Source organism: Helianthus annuus, chromosome 17, assembly GCF_002127325.2.
Source record: "Helianthus annuus cultivar XRQ/B chromosome 17, HanXRQr2.0-SUNRISE, whole genome shotgun sequence".
Taxonomy (NCBI): domain Eukaryota; kingdom Viridiplantae; phylum Streptophyta; class Magnoliopsida; order Asterales; family Asteraceae; genus Helianthus; species Helianthus annuus.
Window position 1 is genome coordinate 163690606 of NC_035449.2, and position 16472 is coordinate 163707077.

Genomic DNA, 16472 nt, shown 5'->3' on the forward strand with positions numbered 1-16472 from the left:
TCGCCTCACGATTAGACATGAGCACAGCATATCATCCTCAGACGGATGGGCAGTCTGAGCGTACGATTCAAACACTTGAAGACATGCTTCGTGCATGCGTTATTGATTTCGGCAACGGCTGGGAAAAGCACCTCCCTTTGGTGGAGTTCTCATACAATAACAGTTATCACACCAGCATACAAGCCGCTCCATTCGAGGCATTATACGGACGTAAATGCCGGTCACCTCTTTGTTGGGCAAAGGTGGGAGATAGTCAGATTACGGGTCCAGAGATTGTAGTGGACGCCACAGAAAAGATAGCACAGATACGACAACGCATGGCGGCAGCACGCGACCGTCAGAAAGCCTACGCGGACAAGCGTAGAAAGCCTTTGGAATTTCAGGTCGGGGACCGGGTTTTACTTAAAGTCTCACCCTGGAAGGGTGTGGTTCGTTTTAGCAAACGGGGCAAACTGAATCCGCGATACGTCGGACCATTCGAAATCATAGAAAAGATTGGCAAGGTAGCCTACAGATTGAACCTACCAGCTGAACTCGGGGCAGTTCACAATGTCTTTCACGTGTCGAATCTGAAGAAGTGCCTATCAAATGAGACCCTTATCATTCCTTTCAAAGAACTCACTATCGACGAGCAGTTGCAGTTCGTCGAGGAACCGGTCGAAATCACGGACCGGGATGTGAAGATCCTCAAAAACAAGAGAATCCCTCTTGTTCGAGTACGTTGGAACTCCAAACGTGGCCCAGAGTACACCTGGGAACGCGAAGACAGGATGACAGAAAAGTACCCCCAGTTATTCGGAAACAATGCAACCACTGCTGAGGCTGAAGCTACTACTTCGGAATTTCGGGACGAAATTCCAGATCAACGGGGGGATGATGTGACACCCCAGGAAAACCAGTGAACGATTGAACTTACCTAGCTTCCTCAGTGAGTGCATACCAAATTTCGGGACGAAATTTCTTTTTAGTTGGGGATAATGTGACAACTCGAACTTTAGACCTATCATTGTGTAACATATGTGAACTTGATTGATTAAGTGAACGATTATTAAATGTTATGTGATATGTGTTTTAATGATTGTATACATGATACGTTATGTGTTGTATGTATATAAATTACACGAAACCCGAACCGCACAACCATTCCTTGAGCGCACAAGCCCATTTGGGCCACACCTTGTACGCGGACCCATAGGGCACCCGAGTTGGGTTCGGCCCACTTGTTTTCTACGCAAACAAACACCCACCTAGGGGTTGTTCTCTCATTTTAGTTGCAACACATCCACACACACAAAACCCTAGACGACTTCCTCTCTCTCTCTCGTTTTGCTTGGAACCCGACGGCACACACACCCTTACAACCGAAGATCATTCCTTGTTCGGATCATCCTTGTTCCTTCTCTAATCCGGTTAGTATGTTAAGTGTTTGTTGTTGTTATTTGATGTTGTGTTATAGCTATTAATGTCAAGATGAATCGGCTTATATGTGTTTAGCAAATATAATCGGATTGTTTGATATATGAAACCGAATGATGTTTGTTAACCGGATATAGGTTCATATGAAATAGATGGCATGATTATGAAATCGGAATTATATGATGATGTTATCCACTGTGTTGTTTGATAGATTCCGATTGTTAACTTGTTGTTGTTCGAAGTAAATCGAGTTATGATGAAGTGATCGGTTGTATGTTCATGTGAATTGTTAGACTATTGTTTGTGATTATAAACATGAATAGGGTTTATGTGATTATGATACTAGATATGCTAGTTTGATCGATTAGAGGCATGATTGGAAACTGATTAGTTGTTAATTGGTTGTAAATATGGAAATTATTAAAAGCTTGTAACCGATTGCATGACATCCGGAAGTTTGTTACGGATCGCACAAGACCGGGTCGCACAAGCTGGTCCGATCACACAAGCTGATCCGGTCGCCCAAGAGACCCTGATCGTACAAGGGGTCTCCAGTCGCACAAGGCATTGCCCAGTCGCACAAGGGGTAATGTCGTTTAACTGTTGGGCCTTAGAAGCCCAGGACACAAACGCACGAGCCCAAACCGCCTGATTGCACAAGATATATGTTTTATTTAACTGTTGGGCTTAGATTAATCGCACATGTGACATTTATATGTTATCTTTGGGCCGTACACTATTGGACTGTTATTTTGGCCAAGTATTATAGTTGGGCTGGTTTGGATCGCACAACCCATTGTGGATCGCACAAGCCTTGCAGATCGCACAAGGGGTTGGGCCGACTATTATTAAGCCCAATCGTTTAGTCGCACAAGTTTGGATATGCTTTACACTTGATTAACTGGTAAATGTTGCCATGTTCTATACGTGCTCGAAACGTGTTAACTTATGTGAAACAAACGTGTATTATCTAAGTCAAAACCTGACTTGTGTGATAACCCTGTTAGGACGTGTTGACCACCCTTAGTTCAAGAAACCTCTTTGTGTATCTGCCGAGCAACCCAAGGTGAGTTCACACTCTTACCAAGGCATGGGATTCCCGGGGTGTTGGGAATGGGATTGATAAGGGAAGGTTGAATAGATTCATACGGACACTGTTACTAGACTACCAAACCATCGTCCTCGGTCGTGCAGGACACATACGTAAAACCTACGTATAACTAAGCTACTCGCTATCCTCGGTTGTGAAGGATACTCACGTAAAACCTGCATGAACGGATACTCACTATTGCCTCGGTTGTGTCAGGCACTTACGTAAAACCTACGTAAACCCCCACGTACCCTATCCTCGGTTGTGAAGGATACTTACGTAAATCCTGCGTAAACTTGTACGTATTACTGTTCTCGGCTGTGAAGAACACTTATGGTTACGCATAGTCTAGTGGATTAATAACATGGGAAGCCCCCACCAATAGCAACCTATGTTGGCCCAGTAGAGCCACCTGATACACATGAACTTACTATTACGCATTTACTTTCTGTGAACTCGCTCAACTAGTTGTTGACTCTCTGCTGCATGCCTTGCAGGACCTTAGGTACTAACGGAGCTTGCACAAGGAGGAGCAGGTCGTTGTGGGCAGATGGATCGTGATTACTTATTAAACACTTATGACATTTCAAACATTAATACTTATGTTGGGTTTTACATAAATGCTTCCGCTACATTTACTTATGTTGGTTTTGATAAACACCTTTCGTATTGATGGATAACTTTTACTATTTAATTACATGTTCAATATGATTGGTGGCTTGATCCTGGTCATGTCACGCTCCCAAGCGGTGGTACTCCGCGTGTGGATTTTGGGGGTGTGACAACTCAGAGGTATACTTTACACATGTTGACACATTTAGCCCTTGTGGTTTGTAATTTCTCACTTTCTTTCATATTTAGCTTCGTATGATTCATGATTTATTCGTTTGAAGGTATAAACATCTTGTAGGCCTATTTTCAAATATATTTATCCATCGTTGACACTTTGGACCCTTATATTCACATAGTTTTCCCCGTTTGTCAACATTAGTCCCTCTAAAGTATTCTTACACACGTTCAGAGCTTATGACACGTGTTCGTACATTATTGGACATAAATTTTCAAGGTGTTACATCCTCACCCCCTTAAAAGAAATCTCGTCCTCGAGATTTATGAAAACAAATGAGGGTATTTCTCTTTCATTGCGGACTCTAATTCTCACGTATACTCGGGACCTCTACGAGCATCCCATTTCACCTTGACGATAGGCACAAGCTTCCTTCAAAGCCTTTTTACCTATCGATCCTCAATCGACACAGGTTTCTCCATAAATTTCAAGCTCTCGTCTATGTGCACATCTGCGTGTGGTATGACTAGCGATTCGTCAGCTAGACACTTCTTCAGATTGGAGACGTGGAATACATTATGAATACCACTGAGCTCTTCAGGTATGTTTAACTTGTAAGCCACTGACCCTATACATTCGATGATCTCGAATGGTCCTATATACCTCGGGCTTAACTTACCTTTCTTACCAAATTGCATCACCCCTTTCCAGGGCGATACTTTGAGCAAAACTTTATCGCCAACCTCAAACTTGAGAGATTTTCGCCTTTTATCAGCATAGCTCTTCTCCCTATCCCGGGCAGCTTTTAGGCGGTCGCGAATCTGGACAATCTTGTCCGTTGTCTCAAAGACTATATCAGGACCTGATAATTGACTGTCTCCTACTTCTGCCCAACAGATGGGCGTTCTGCACTTTCTACCATATAGTGCCTCAAAAGGCGCAGCCTGAATGCTGGTATGGTAGCTACTATTGTTGGAGAACTCGACCGAGGTAGGTGCTTGTCCCAGCTACCACCTAAATTAATCACACATGTACGCAGCATGTCTTCCAAAGTTTGAATAGTACGCTCACTTTGCCCATCCATCTGAGGATGGTAAGCTGTACTAAAATTCAATTGCGTGCCCAGAGACTGCTGGAAACTTTTCCAAAAGTGTGACGTGTATCTGGTATCTCTGTCAGAGATAATAGCCACTGGTACTCCATGTAGAGACACAATCTTATCAACGTACAATTGGGCTAACATGTCAGAACTGTAAGTTTCCTTAATGGGCAGGAAATGTGCTGACTTAGTCAGTCTATCTACTATCACCCAAATAGTATCATTTCCTTTCTTAGTCTTTGGCAACTTGGTGATGAAATCCATCGTCACCATTTCCCATTTCCAAGTGGGAATTTCAGGCTGTTGTAGCAAACCTGACGGCTTCTGATGTTCAGCCTTGACTTGAGCACACGTCAGACATTTAGCTACATAAGCAGCGATAGACTTCTTCAAGCCTATCCACCAGTAGTTTGCCATTACATCTTGGTACATCTTGTCGGCTCCAGGATGAACGGAATATTTGGAACTGTGGGCTTCCTTAAGGATAACATCCCGAAGTCCTCCATAAACAGGAACCCATATTCGTCCATTTAACCTTAAAATTTCGTCTTTACCATAGGATAACTGTTCTTTAGTTACTCCTAATTTTTCCTCAGGATAATTAGCTTCTAACATAGCTTCCTTTTGTGCAGCCAACAACCTTTCATTCAAACTATTCTTGATTTCAATGCTTTTGGCATTGATTCTTATTGGTTTTATTCTCTCTTTTCTGCTTAAGGCATCTACGACTACGTTGGCCTTGCCTGGATGATATCTTATTTCACAGTCATAATCGTTCAGAGTTTCCATCCAGCGTCGCTGCCTCATGTTCAAATCCTTCTGATTGAACAGATGTTGAAGGCTTTTGTGATCAGAATAGATCACACCCTTAGTCCTATACAGATAATGCCTCCAAAGCTTAAGTGCAAATACAACGGCACCCAACTCCAGGTCATGGGTGGTGTAATTCTTCTCGTGCACCTTTAGTTGATGTGAAGCATAGGCAATGACCTTGCCTTATTGCATTAACACACAACCCATCCCGGTGTGTGATGCATCACAATATACTACAAACTCATCAATTCCATCAGGTAATGTCAGTACAGGAGCATTGCTCAACTTCTGCTTCAAAATATCGAAAGATTCTTGCTGCTTAGGTCCCCAATCAAACTTGTTATTCTTGCGAGTGAGTAGAGTCAGGGGTGCTGCAATTCTTGAGAAATTCTCGATGAAGCGTCTGTAGTAGCCTGCCAATCCTAAGAAACTGCGAATCTCTGTAGGCGTCTTCGGCTCTTGCCAATTCATAATAGCTTCAATCTTAGCGGGATCCACTTGGATACCATGCCCACTCACAACATGCCCAAGAAATTGGACTTCTCGAAGCCAAAACTCGCATTTTGAAAATTTGGCATAGAGCTTTTCTTGATGAAGCAATTTCAGAATGGAACGGAGGTGCTTCGGGTGATCAGCTTGGTTCTTTGAGTAGATGAGAATGTCGTCGATGAAGACGATGACGAATTTATCTAAATAAGGCTTGCAGACGCGATTCATGAGATCCATGAATGCGGCTGGTGCATTAGTAAGCCCAAAAGGCATCACTAAGAACTCATAATGACCATAACGAGTCCTGAACGCGGTCTTGTGTACATCTTCATCCTTAACTTTCAACTGATGATAGCCTGATCTCAGATCTATCTTGGAAAAGTAGCTCGCTCCTTGTAGCTGATCGAACAGATCGTCGATCCTGGGTAACGGATACCTATTCTTGATAGAAACCTTATTAAGCTCACGGTAGTCGATGCATAAACGCATCGAACCATCCTTCTTCTTGACGAACAAGATTGGTGCTCCCCATGGAGACGAACTAGGTCTAATGAAACCTTTAGCTAACAAATCATCTAGCTGCGTCCTTAACTCTTTCGTCTCTGTTGGTGCCAATCTATAAGGCTCTCTTGCAACAGGTGCAGCTCCGGGGATGATGTCGATTCTGAACTCTACTTGTCTATCTGGTGGAAAACCAGGTAGTTCTCCCGGAAAAACTTCGGGGTATTCAGAAATGACCGGAATATCTTCAATCTTGGGTTTCTGTTCATCAATAGTCACTTGTGCCATATAAATGACACAACCCTTCCTTAAGCATTTAGATGCTTTGAGCATAGACACCTGCTCAGGTAACCCATACCGGGTGTCTCCTTGAATGATAAGCGACTCACCAGACGGAGTCTTAATCACCACTTGCTTCTTATTGCAAACTATCTGAGCTTGGTTACGCGATAACCAATCCATGCCTATTACTATATCAAAACCAGCTAGCTTAAAAGGTAATAAGGACAAAGGAAAAGAGTGGTTCCTAATGGATATGACACATCCGTCTAATACAGTCGAAGCGGTTTCTATGGTTCCATCAGCTAGTTCCACTTCATACTTCACACTTAAGGTCTTAACAGGCATTTTCAACAATTCACAAAACTTATCATCTAGGAATGATTTATCTGCTCCTGAATCAAATAATACTCTAGCGTAGACATCATTAATAAGAAAGGTACCTGTTATGACATTGTCGTCCTGAACCGCTTCCTTTGCATCCATGCGGAAGGCCCTAGCATTGGTCTTCTTTCCTTCCTCAGTCTTCTTTGCAAGCTTTGGGCAGTTGGTCCTCAGATGCCCTTTTTCATTACAGTGATAGCATGTGGCATCCTTGATTTTCTTACAATCCAGTGCCTTGTGGTCCAATGACTTGCAAATCCCACACGCTTTCGGCTGAGACTAGGACTTCGACTCACACCTGCACCTCCCAAAATGGTGCCTCTTGCAAACTTTGCACTTGGGCTTATCACCCGTCTGCTGATCTCCCTTCTTGGATCCCGACCCTTTCTTGTGGTCGCTGTTTCCTTTGCGCTTCTTGTCTGAACGCCGTGAACCATCATCTTCTAGTTTTCTTTTCTCGGCATCCGCAGCTCTCAGCGATCTCTGTCTAACTGCGTCCAGCGTGAGGGACAGAGATATATCAGCTGCTGATCTGAAGGTAGCGGGCCGAAAAGCCTTGACACTTGCTTTGATTTCTGGGGCCAGACCCCCAATAAAACGGGCTATCCTTTTTGGTTCAGGTGTCACAAGGTAAGGAACTAACCTTGACAGAGTATTAAAACTTGTGAGATAAGCCTGGCAATCCAGGTTCTTCATAACCAGAGATAGAAAATCAGACTCTATCTTTTCAACCTCATGTTACGGACAGTAGTTTTCCTTGATGAGAGCAACAAATTGATTCCACGACATGTTATACAGTGGAATCTTCCCAGTAGCCTGGATTAAAGACCTCCACCAGGCCAGGGCTTCACCTTTGAAAGACTGGGATACAAACTTCACAATGTCCCTCTCAGCACAACCACTAATGTCTACCACCGTGTCCATCTCATCCAACCAAGTCATACAGTCCACTGCCCCCTTCTCCCAAGTAAAATCCCGGGGTTTACAAGATACAAAATATTTATACGTGCAACCTTTGGCACATGGGGCATCATCAAACACAATCTTCTTGGGGTGAACATTGTTCTCATTTGAAGAATGTCTATCATCATCTTTCTTAGACTCATCCTTCTTAGACTTGGGTTGGACAGAGGGTGGCTTGCTGTGACCCTCCGAATGAGTCTTTGACTTGGTGTGTGGTGTAGACAGGGTCCTACTTTGAGTCTCAGATGACTCACTGTTCTGTCACTCCAAAGCCCTTGTAACAGCATTATCAACTAGTGCTTGCAACTCTGCACCAGTCAGCTGTATTCTAGCATCATTGTGGTTCTCTACTGGATAACTGTTCACCTCGTCCGACCCCGCCATGTAGCTTCAATTGCTACATAAAGAAATAATAGGCAAGGTTTTATTTAGAGGCTTTTACAGAGATTTATAATTTATTAACCATGGTTTTAAATAGCCATTACTGGTTAATTTGTCAATTATTTATTTATTCAGGACCTTTATTAAAATCCTATATCACATTTTAATATTAGCATAAAATTCTAGTCCCAAGGACGTTTATAACCAAGATTTTTACAGAATCAAGGTGTTCGGGTCTGAATCACAGTTCATTACCCTATTCCAGACAGTGAGTTACATACTTCTACTGTCTTCCAGTCCCAGAGGACGTTATTTATTACCCGTAGGCACTTCATCCTTAAAGGATGGCTATTTACTTACAGGGAATTTTAAATTAACCCAATTTTCAAAGATGGCTTATGTGATTTTTACTACATCACAATTTGCCCAGCATGTTAACATACTTACAGATGTTAACATAAATTTGGAATCTTTTAGACAGGTTCAACCATCTTGGCCATGTCTGCGACGACACGTGGCTAGGTTTTACCCCTAAGATTCTCTTTTTAACATAACGCAGATGAATCCTAAGTTGAGACGTTAATTATGGATCTGAATCTAATTATGGAGGTACCATCTTGGCCTTGTCTTAAAATGACACATGGCTAGGTCTTGTCCCTTTTTAGATTTTGTCATTCTATAATAATGGTAGATCTTCTTTATTAGGAATGTTATTTTCATTTTACCTTTTTATTTTAAGTTTATGCATATACTTATTAATAATAAACAATCATGAAAATTAAAATTCAACCATTCCATTAATAAAGATTAAACAGTACAACATTTGCCTTAAACAGGACTTCTACAAAATAACATGCCCGCGCAGGGGCGAAATACAAACAAACAAACCCATGCATGGGTTAACTAAAAGACATGCCCACGCAGGGGCAGAATACTGAAAGACAAGTCCACGTAGGGGCTGAGTACAGAAACAAAAGTCCACGCAGGGACTTGATTACAACTAAACAAAATAAACAACAAAGGTCTTTAATGACCCCTTCTTTTGGACTTCCCTTTGAGTAGGTCTGACAGACCCTTGAAGAAGCCTTGATGTTCCCTGCGCTCTTCTCGAACTTCTTGCTCAACTTGGTTCAACCTATCGAGAACCTCTTGTTGGCGTTCTGGAGGGATTAGCTGCGGCTGCGGCGGCTGGTACAGAGGTTGAGGAGGTGGCGGACGCTGGTACCCATAAGTTTGGTAACCAGTGGTCCAAAGACCACCATAGGGTCCCTCTGGGTGTCGAGCATTGTAGTCCCATGCCTCCTGGTACGGGTCTACGTTAGCGTAGTTGAAGCTGTTGTGACCCGGCAGGTTAAACGGGTTGTATGCTGCTGAACCGGCATAAGCTGGGATCGGGTTATCAAAACCCGGTGATGGTGCTAAGGGCGCAGAGTCTACTTCCAAGACGGGGTTTGATGGTCCCCCCATCTGCGGTTCTTCTTCCTCCTGGAGTGGCGGATAGTGACTGCCACTCGAGGGCTGAGGAGTGCTGATGCGGACTCCTCCTCGCACGGACATCCATGCGTTTGACCTCTTCCGCCTCGGTGGCTTCGGAGGCGGTTGCTGTTCCACTGGTGGTGGTGGTGGCGGACTGACTGCCACAAATCGAGGATCCTCGGAAGGATCCTGCTGCTGTTGTTACTGCTGCTGCTGCTGGTATGGGGACGAGTGTTCAGATGGGGTAAAATACCAGTCCCACTGGTTGAACCTCGCCTGGTAGCTGTCAGGACCACGGTAAGGTGATCCATGAAAAGATGACCCACTGGAGATTTCGATGGGGTGGTTCGGGGTCCCGGTTGCAGGCTCCACGGGATCCGTATCCTCGTCCATGTCATTTTCACCCGAGAAGTGATCCTCGTGTCCTAGTGGGTTAAAACCCACGGGTTCTTGGATGAAATTAGCCGGGTTGAACCGGATTTGGAAAGTAGGGGTAGGGTGACCAAAAGAATGGTGGGAGTTTGACCGCTGCAATGGTATGAAGGAAGGCGGAGGTTGGTCGGGCTCGTTTTTGAATTGCGGCCCGAAAGAATGCAAATAAGATGGTGAAGAGCTTAAGGAGACTGATCGCCTCCCGGGTCCAACGTAAACCCTCCACGGCTCCTGAGGGCTTGTGCTCATCGTGATAGAAGGGGTACGCCGGTGCGAAGGCCCGACTTCATGGTCGTGGCTAGTGAAAGGAGCCTTTCCCCGTCCGCGTCTCATCCTTGGTGGCATGGTCAAACCTGTCAACAAAACAATGATACAACAACAAATATATAATAAAACAAAGACCAAATAAAACAAAACAACACAGAGTTTGTCCTATGTTCTTTGTCTAGACTCGGAACTCGAGGAATGTGCATTTATTTAACTGAGATTAAACACAAAAGGCTAGTGTTTAATTCACTCAGCGTTGACTCTGATACCAACCTGTCACACCCCTATTTTTCACGTGTCATCGGTGGGCCCGGTGGGGGTTCCGTGACGTAGTTGATATCGTCGTAGTCAAACAATACAAAATATAAATGCACAACGGAAGCAAAAGAAAGATTTATTTCAACCAATTAAAAATTGTAATATTCAGTATCACAAAAGTTGAAATAGATCACAGGCGGATCAAACAAAAAGGAGACTTTTATTCAACGGACTTCATGCATCCTAAGCTTGTGAGACTTATACTGATGCTAAGGTGTGGCCAGCCTATTACGCATACCTGCACTTAGCCTTTTTGGAAAATACGTCAGTTTACACTGGTAAATACAATTTAACTGACTCATTTTGAAAAGGTTTTAAAAATTGATTTGAATGCCCGCGGCACAAAACTTTTTATAACTTGGGATCATTATTTGCTTATAATCTTGTAAAAGAATTACATGTTTGTTATGCGTTCAGTTGTCCGGATCGTGCCGGGTTAAAGATTAATACACACACCACATAGTATAGTTCCGCCGCGAGATTTCTTCTCCTACCGACTGTTATACTTTATTGATTTAATGCACTACGGGTGTACGCCTACACCCGTGTGCTAAGGTCGTGGCCATTCTTTGAATGATGCCAAGGATATCCGGACATGGTCATTAAACCCCCAAAGGCGTTAAACAAACAAAACAACATTTTCAAACGGGTCATTTGACTGCTCTTAACCACCGACCGGTTAAGGTCAATTACCCGACCAAGCGGTATTTTATATACCGTACCCCAAGCCCGTATAGGGAAAATAAGTTAAAAGTATTTACCTGAGCAAAGTATAAATCAAATACAGCAAGTGCACGTAGCTTTTACTGGCTCCTATATCTGGAATGAAGGTTTTAAATAACCAATTAGAATCCTAACGGGTCTTTTAATTTAGCCTAAGCTTAGACCGGTTAGTTCTAAATGAAGATTACGGTTTAAACGCATGATAAGGCGAAGACCGTTTCAGAATGTGGTTTTGACCCAACAAGCTTGCATACTTTTTTAATATGGGTAACTTAATCACATTCTGGATTTTGAGACCGAAATGATATGGTTTGACCCGTTTCGGCTAAAATGAGTAAACTAGTTACATAAGCCGATCCGAACGCGTAAAGTGCGTAACGAGTAACCATGAGAGTCATATATAAGTTTCCTAAGTTAATATGCCTTAAACATGTTGTGATATCAGTAAGATACCTTCTATAATGCCCCAAATGGTTTTAAACCAAAACTATGCCTCATAAGGGCATTTTGGTCATTTTAAAGGGTGTAAAAGAGTTTAATTAATAACCTGGGTTACTGGTCTGAATAAATCAGTAAATATACTTAATTTACTAAGTTATAACAGTAGGGTATCAAATATATGTGAAATTAATAACTTATAACCATACTATGCTCCGTAGGGGCATTTTGGTAATTTCACATATGCTTAAAGGGTCAAAATTGACATTCTGAGTTTAAAACATTAGCCTACTGTTAAAATATAAAAATTTACTGAATACATCAGTAGGTTTCAACCCCATATGCTTAAAAAGGTTCTAGTACATACTTATGTGTTAAAAACGCTTAAAAAGGCGATTTGGAGCCATTTCCGGGTTTGGTATAGAAAGCTGATATTTTTAAAATTCCAAAAGGCTCAAAATACTTTATTTAACATATTAGATTAGTAGAAAAAAGTTTGGCATCAATAGGGTTTATAAAACTCATTTTATAGCCCAAAAGGGAAAAACCGGCATTAGCCGAATTAAGCTTAGAACACTAAGTTATGCTCAGCCTAAAATTGAATAAAAATCTTTAAAAATCCCAAAATATTATTTTATAACAGTGGGTACAAAGTTTTGTATAAAAATTTGGGTTTAGATAGGCCTTATGCAATTTACGCCATTTAATTAATAAAGAAGCTTCTAATTACGCTAATGAGCATAACTCTTAATCTATACCTCAAACTAATCTCAAATTTTAGGTGCAAGCTTATAAATCAGTAGCTAAGGTGTTTATCTTTTATATTTTCAAAAACTATATTTTAAGGTCATTTGGGCATAATGGTCAAAATATAAGCATTTAACAGAAACATGCATGCGAATAGGATTTCCAATGAACCAAGTTGTATAATCTCAGAGAGTTATACTAACATGAATATAGGTCCAAAATAAGCTCTAAGGCAATCCTAAACTTGGCTTAAATGGGTCAGAACTGAAAGTCAAAGCATAAGTCAAACTATGCGACTTTCGGTTCCAAACCGAGCCTAAACTGAAAATTGTCGAGTTGAACATGTTGGGACATGTTCTTATATTAATTACCAAGTTATTTTAATGATCAAACAGGTTGCATGTATCCTACATTGCTAATTATGCATTAATTTGAAAATAAGCATTCTGTTGACTTTTTAACATAAGCTTTGACTCGACAATTATCATAGTTAGACTGGGAATCTGGAAATACCCTTTTAAGGGTTTATTACCCACATAATTACCTACTTATAGGTACTTTTAATTCGAGATTTGACTGAGTAATTATTGACTAATCTCGAAGTCAAACCTTAATTACGACGGTTTGCCTTTTAGCTAATTAACTAAGCTAAAACGAATTTAGAAAGGTTAAGGACACTTACAAGAGTCCTAATTAGGATTAGGGACCACTAAGAAATTGGCTTGATGTCCAGAGAGCTCCAGAGATGATCTTTTGCAAAGTTGTAAATGAATGAATGAAATGTTCACAACTTCATGCTCCTTATATATGGAATTTGATCATCTAAGATCATGCCAAGAGAGTCTACAGGTGATACAAGATCATTACAGGTGCCCCCTCTGCATGAAATACCATTGGGGCAGCCCCTGGTATTAGAAACAAACGTTTTAAGTCGGTTAACAGCCTTAACAGGCACCTGTCCACGTTTTCTGATAATGGGCTGTTCTCCGGGCTGCGTAACCCTTAAGGGTTTCTTACACGGGCCGCCTAGCCTACTATGACCAGCCAAACAAGTTTCACACTTTGCACTTTTAGTCCCTGGTCCGTTGTAACGTGGTTTTAAGTCCCAATTTTGCTATTTCAGCCCTCTAACTTGATTTTTAAGGGCTCTAGGACTTTTACTAACTTACTTAAGTCCTTGACTAACTTTGTGAACACTCATAAGGCCTTAAAATTCAACGTTGACGCTTTTAACCCCTCGTACACGAATTTGGTCATAACTTTCTCATACGATAACGAAACTTTATGAAATTTTTACCACATATTCTAGTGAGCATAATTTACCTTTACAAAGCTTCGGGTCTGCTAAAAGGTCAATCAGAGGTATACTTTACACATGTTGACACATTTAGCCCATGTGGTTTGTAATTTCTCACTTTCTTTCATATTTAGCTTCGTATGATTCATGATTTATTCGTTTGAAGGTATAAACATCTTGTAGGGCTATTTTCAAATATATTTATCCATCGTTGACACTCTGGACCCTTATATTCACATAGTTTTCCCCGTTAGTCAACATTAGTCCCTGTAAAGTATTCTTACACACGTTCAGAGCTTATGACACGTGTTCGTACATTATTGGACATTAATTTTCAAGGTGTTACATTGAGGCAGTTTTTGCACTCATAACCGTTTTTGTTTTTTATGAGTTTTAAAAACTGAAACTGAAATGATTATTCAAGATTGATGGTCATTAAAAGGTTATTATTACCAGCTTCAAAACTGATGTAGTAATGACAATTATTTAGTTTTAATTCTCTTCAATGATGGCTAGAATTCGGTTATGCTTTTGTGACTATAAAACCAGATCAATTTGATCAGCTTAGACACACCAACACACAGAAAACTTCTTCTCTTCTCTCAATCTCTGCTACGACATTCTCCAGCTTCTTTTCAGGCAAGTGCTCAAGTCCGGCAGTGCGCTGTTGCTGCTTCGAACCGGCGTACCCTGGGAACAGATGGCGAATCTGTTTAAGGGAATTGTGTCAAACACAAGCCCGGTTCACTTCACTCGTTTCTGTTTCTTCAATTTTATTACATTCTGTCCAGTTTCTGTTCAATTCTTTTATACAGGTTTTCTAACAAACTTAAACAGATTATCTTACTGATTGTTCCTGCGCCCTGTTTCTTTTCAGAATGGCATCCCAGCCAATGACTACTGCTGCTTCTGCTGTTTCTACTGGCATGACCAGTGCTTTTTCTACGGTCATGACTTCCGCTGTTACTGTCACTACCGGTCTGGTGACACCACTGCCTAATGCAGTGTCTCATGCTGAGAAACCAGAGAAATTCAGTGGTGTGAATTTCAAACAGTGGCAGCAAAAGATGTTCTTTTATCTGACCATGCTGAACTTGGCAAGGTTCTTGACTAAACCCAAACCCCATGTTGATGAAGGGGATGTGGATACTCAATCTGTGAGCGCAATGCAAACTTGGAATCATTCGGATTTCCTGTGCCGCAACTTTATTTTGAATGGTTTGGTGGACACATTGTATAATGTGTATTGCAAAGCACAGATTGCCAAAGAATTGTGGGAGTCTTTGGATCGCAAATACAAAACAGAAGATGCGGGCACTAAGAAATTCGTGGTGGCTAAGTTTTTGGACTTCAAAATGATAGACTCCAAAACGGTCATGAGCCAAGTCCAACAATTGCAGGTTATCCTTCATGATATTCATGCTGAAGGAATGATGCTCAGTGAAACATTCCAAGTTGCTGCAATGATCGAAAAATTTCCACCAAGTTGGGTTGATTTCAAGAACTATCTCAAGCATAAGCGAAAGGAGATGAACATTGAAGATCTTGTTGTTCATCTTCGGATTGAAGAAGACAATAAAGTGGCCCTAAAAAAGGTTGATGGTCCTGAAACAGTGAAGGCCAATCTTGTTGAACATGGCCAATCTTCAAAGGGAAAAAACAGTGGAAAAGGTGGAAAGAAAAGTCATGGGAAATGCTCCAACCTTGGTCCTAAGGGAGGAGTTGGGAAAAGGAAGTTCCAAGGAACTTGTTATAATTGTCAAAAGCAAGGCCACAAGGCCAGTGAATGCAAGCTTCCCAAGAAGGAAAATGCTCGACAAGTGAACATGGTTGATGAAGTCGACAACCTGGTTGCCATGGTCACGGATCTCTCGATTTTGGTGACTGAAGTTAATTTGGTCGGGCAAAATAACAAGGGTTGGTGAGTTGATACGGGGGCTACCCGTCATGTGTGTTTCGACAAGAGCCTTTTCAACACCTTCAAAGAGGTGACTAATGGAGAAAAGGTTTTTATGGGAAACTCCGCCACGGCCGAAATTAAAGGTGAGGGGAACGTGGTTCTAAAAATGACTTCTGGAAAGGAACTCACCTTGTCAAACGTGTTGTATGTTCCAGAAATTCATAAGAACCTTGTGTCGGGGTGGCAATTGAACAAATTTGGGTTCAAAATGGTGATTGAGTCGGACAAGGTCGTGTTGACCAAAAATGGTGTGTATGTTGGTAAGGGCTATGCCCTCAATGGAATGTTTAAACTAAATGTAATTGTCGTGAATGCAATGAAAGAGAACGCTACTAGTTCTACTTACTTAATTGAGTCTTCTAATCTTTGGCATGGTAGACTAGGTCATGTAAATTATAATTCCATTCGTCATTTAATCAAACTTGATTGCATACCAACATTCGATATCGACTCAATTAATAAATGTGAAACTTGCGTAGAAGCAAAACAAACGAAACCGTCATTCAAAAAGGTGGAACGAATCACCGAACCCCTCGAGATGATCCACACTGATGTGTGTGATCTAAAGGCAATTCCTACTCGTGGTGGGAATACGTACTTCATCACGTTCAT

General features: G+C 41.6%; 1 protein-coding gene across 1 annotated transcript; it reads left to right on the plus strand.

Annotated features, from left to right (window-relative positions):
* Positions 1 to 14793: 14793 nt before the first annotated feature.
* LOC110925176 lies at positions 14794 to 15825 on the plus strand. The gene has a single exon (XM_022169145.1). It carries the CDS (start codon positions 14794 to 14796, stop codon positions 15823 to 15825), a length of 1032 nt encoding a protein of 343 aa, XP_022024837.1.
* Positions 15826 to 16472: the final 647 nt, after the last annotated feature.

Excerpts from the sequence above, each read along its gene's own strand:
- LOC110925176 (XM_022169145.1), top strand. The coding sequence starts at position 14,794 with ATGACTACTGCTGCTTCTGCTGTTTCTACTGGCATGACCAGTGCTTTT.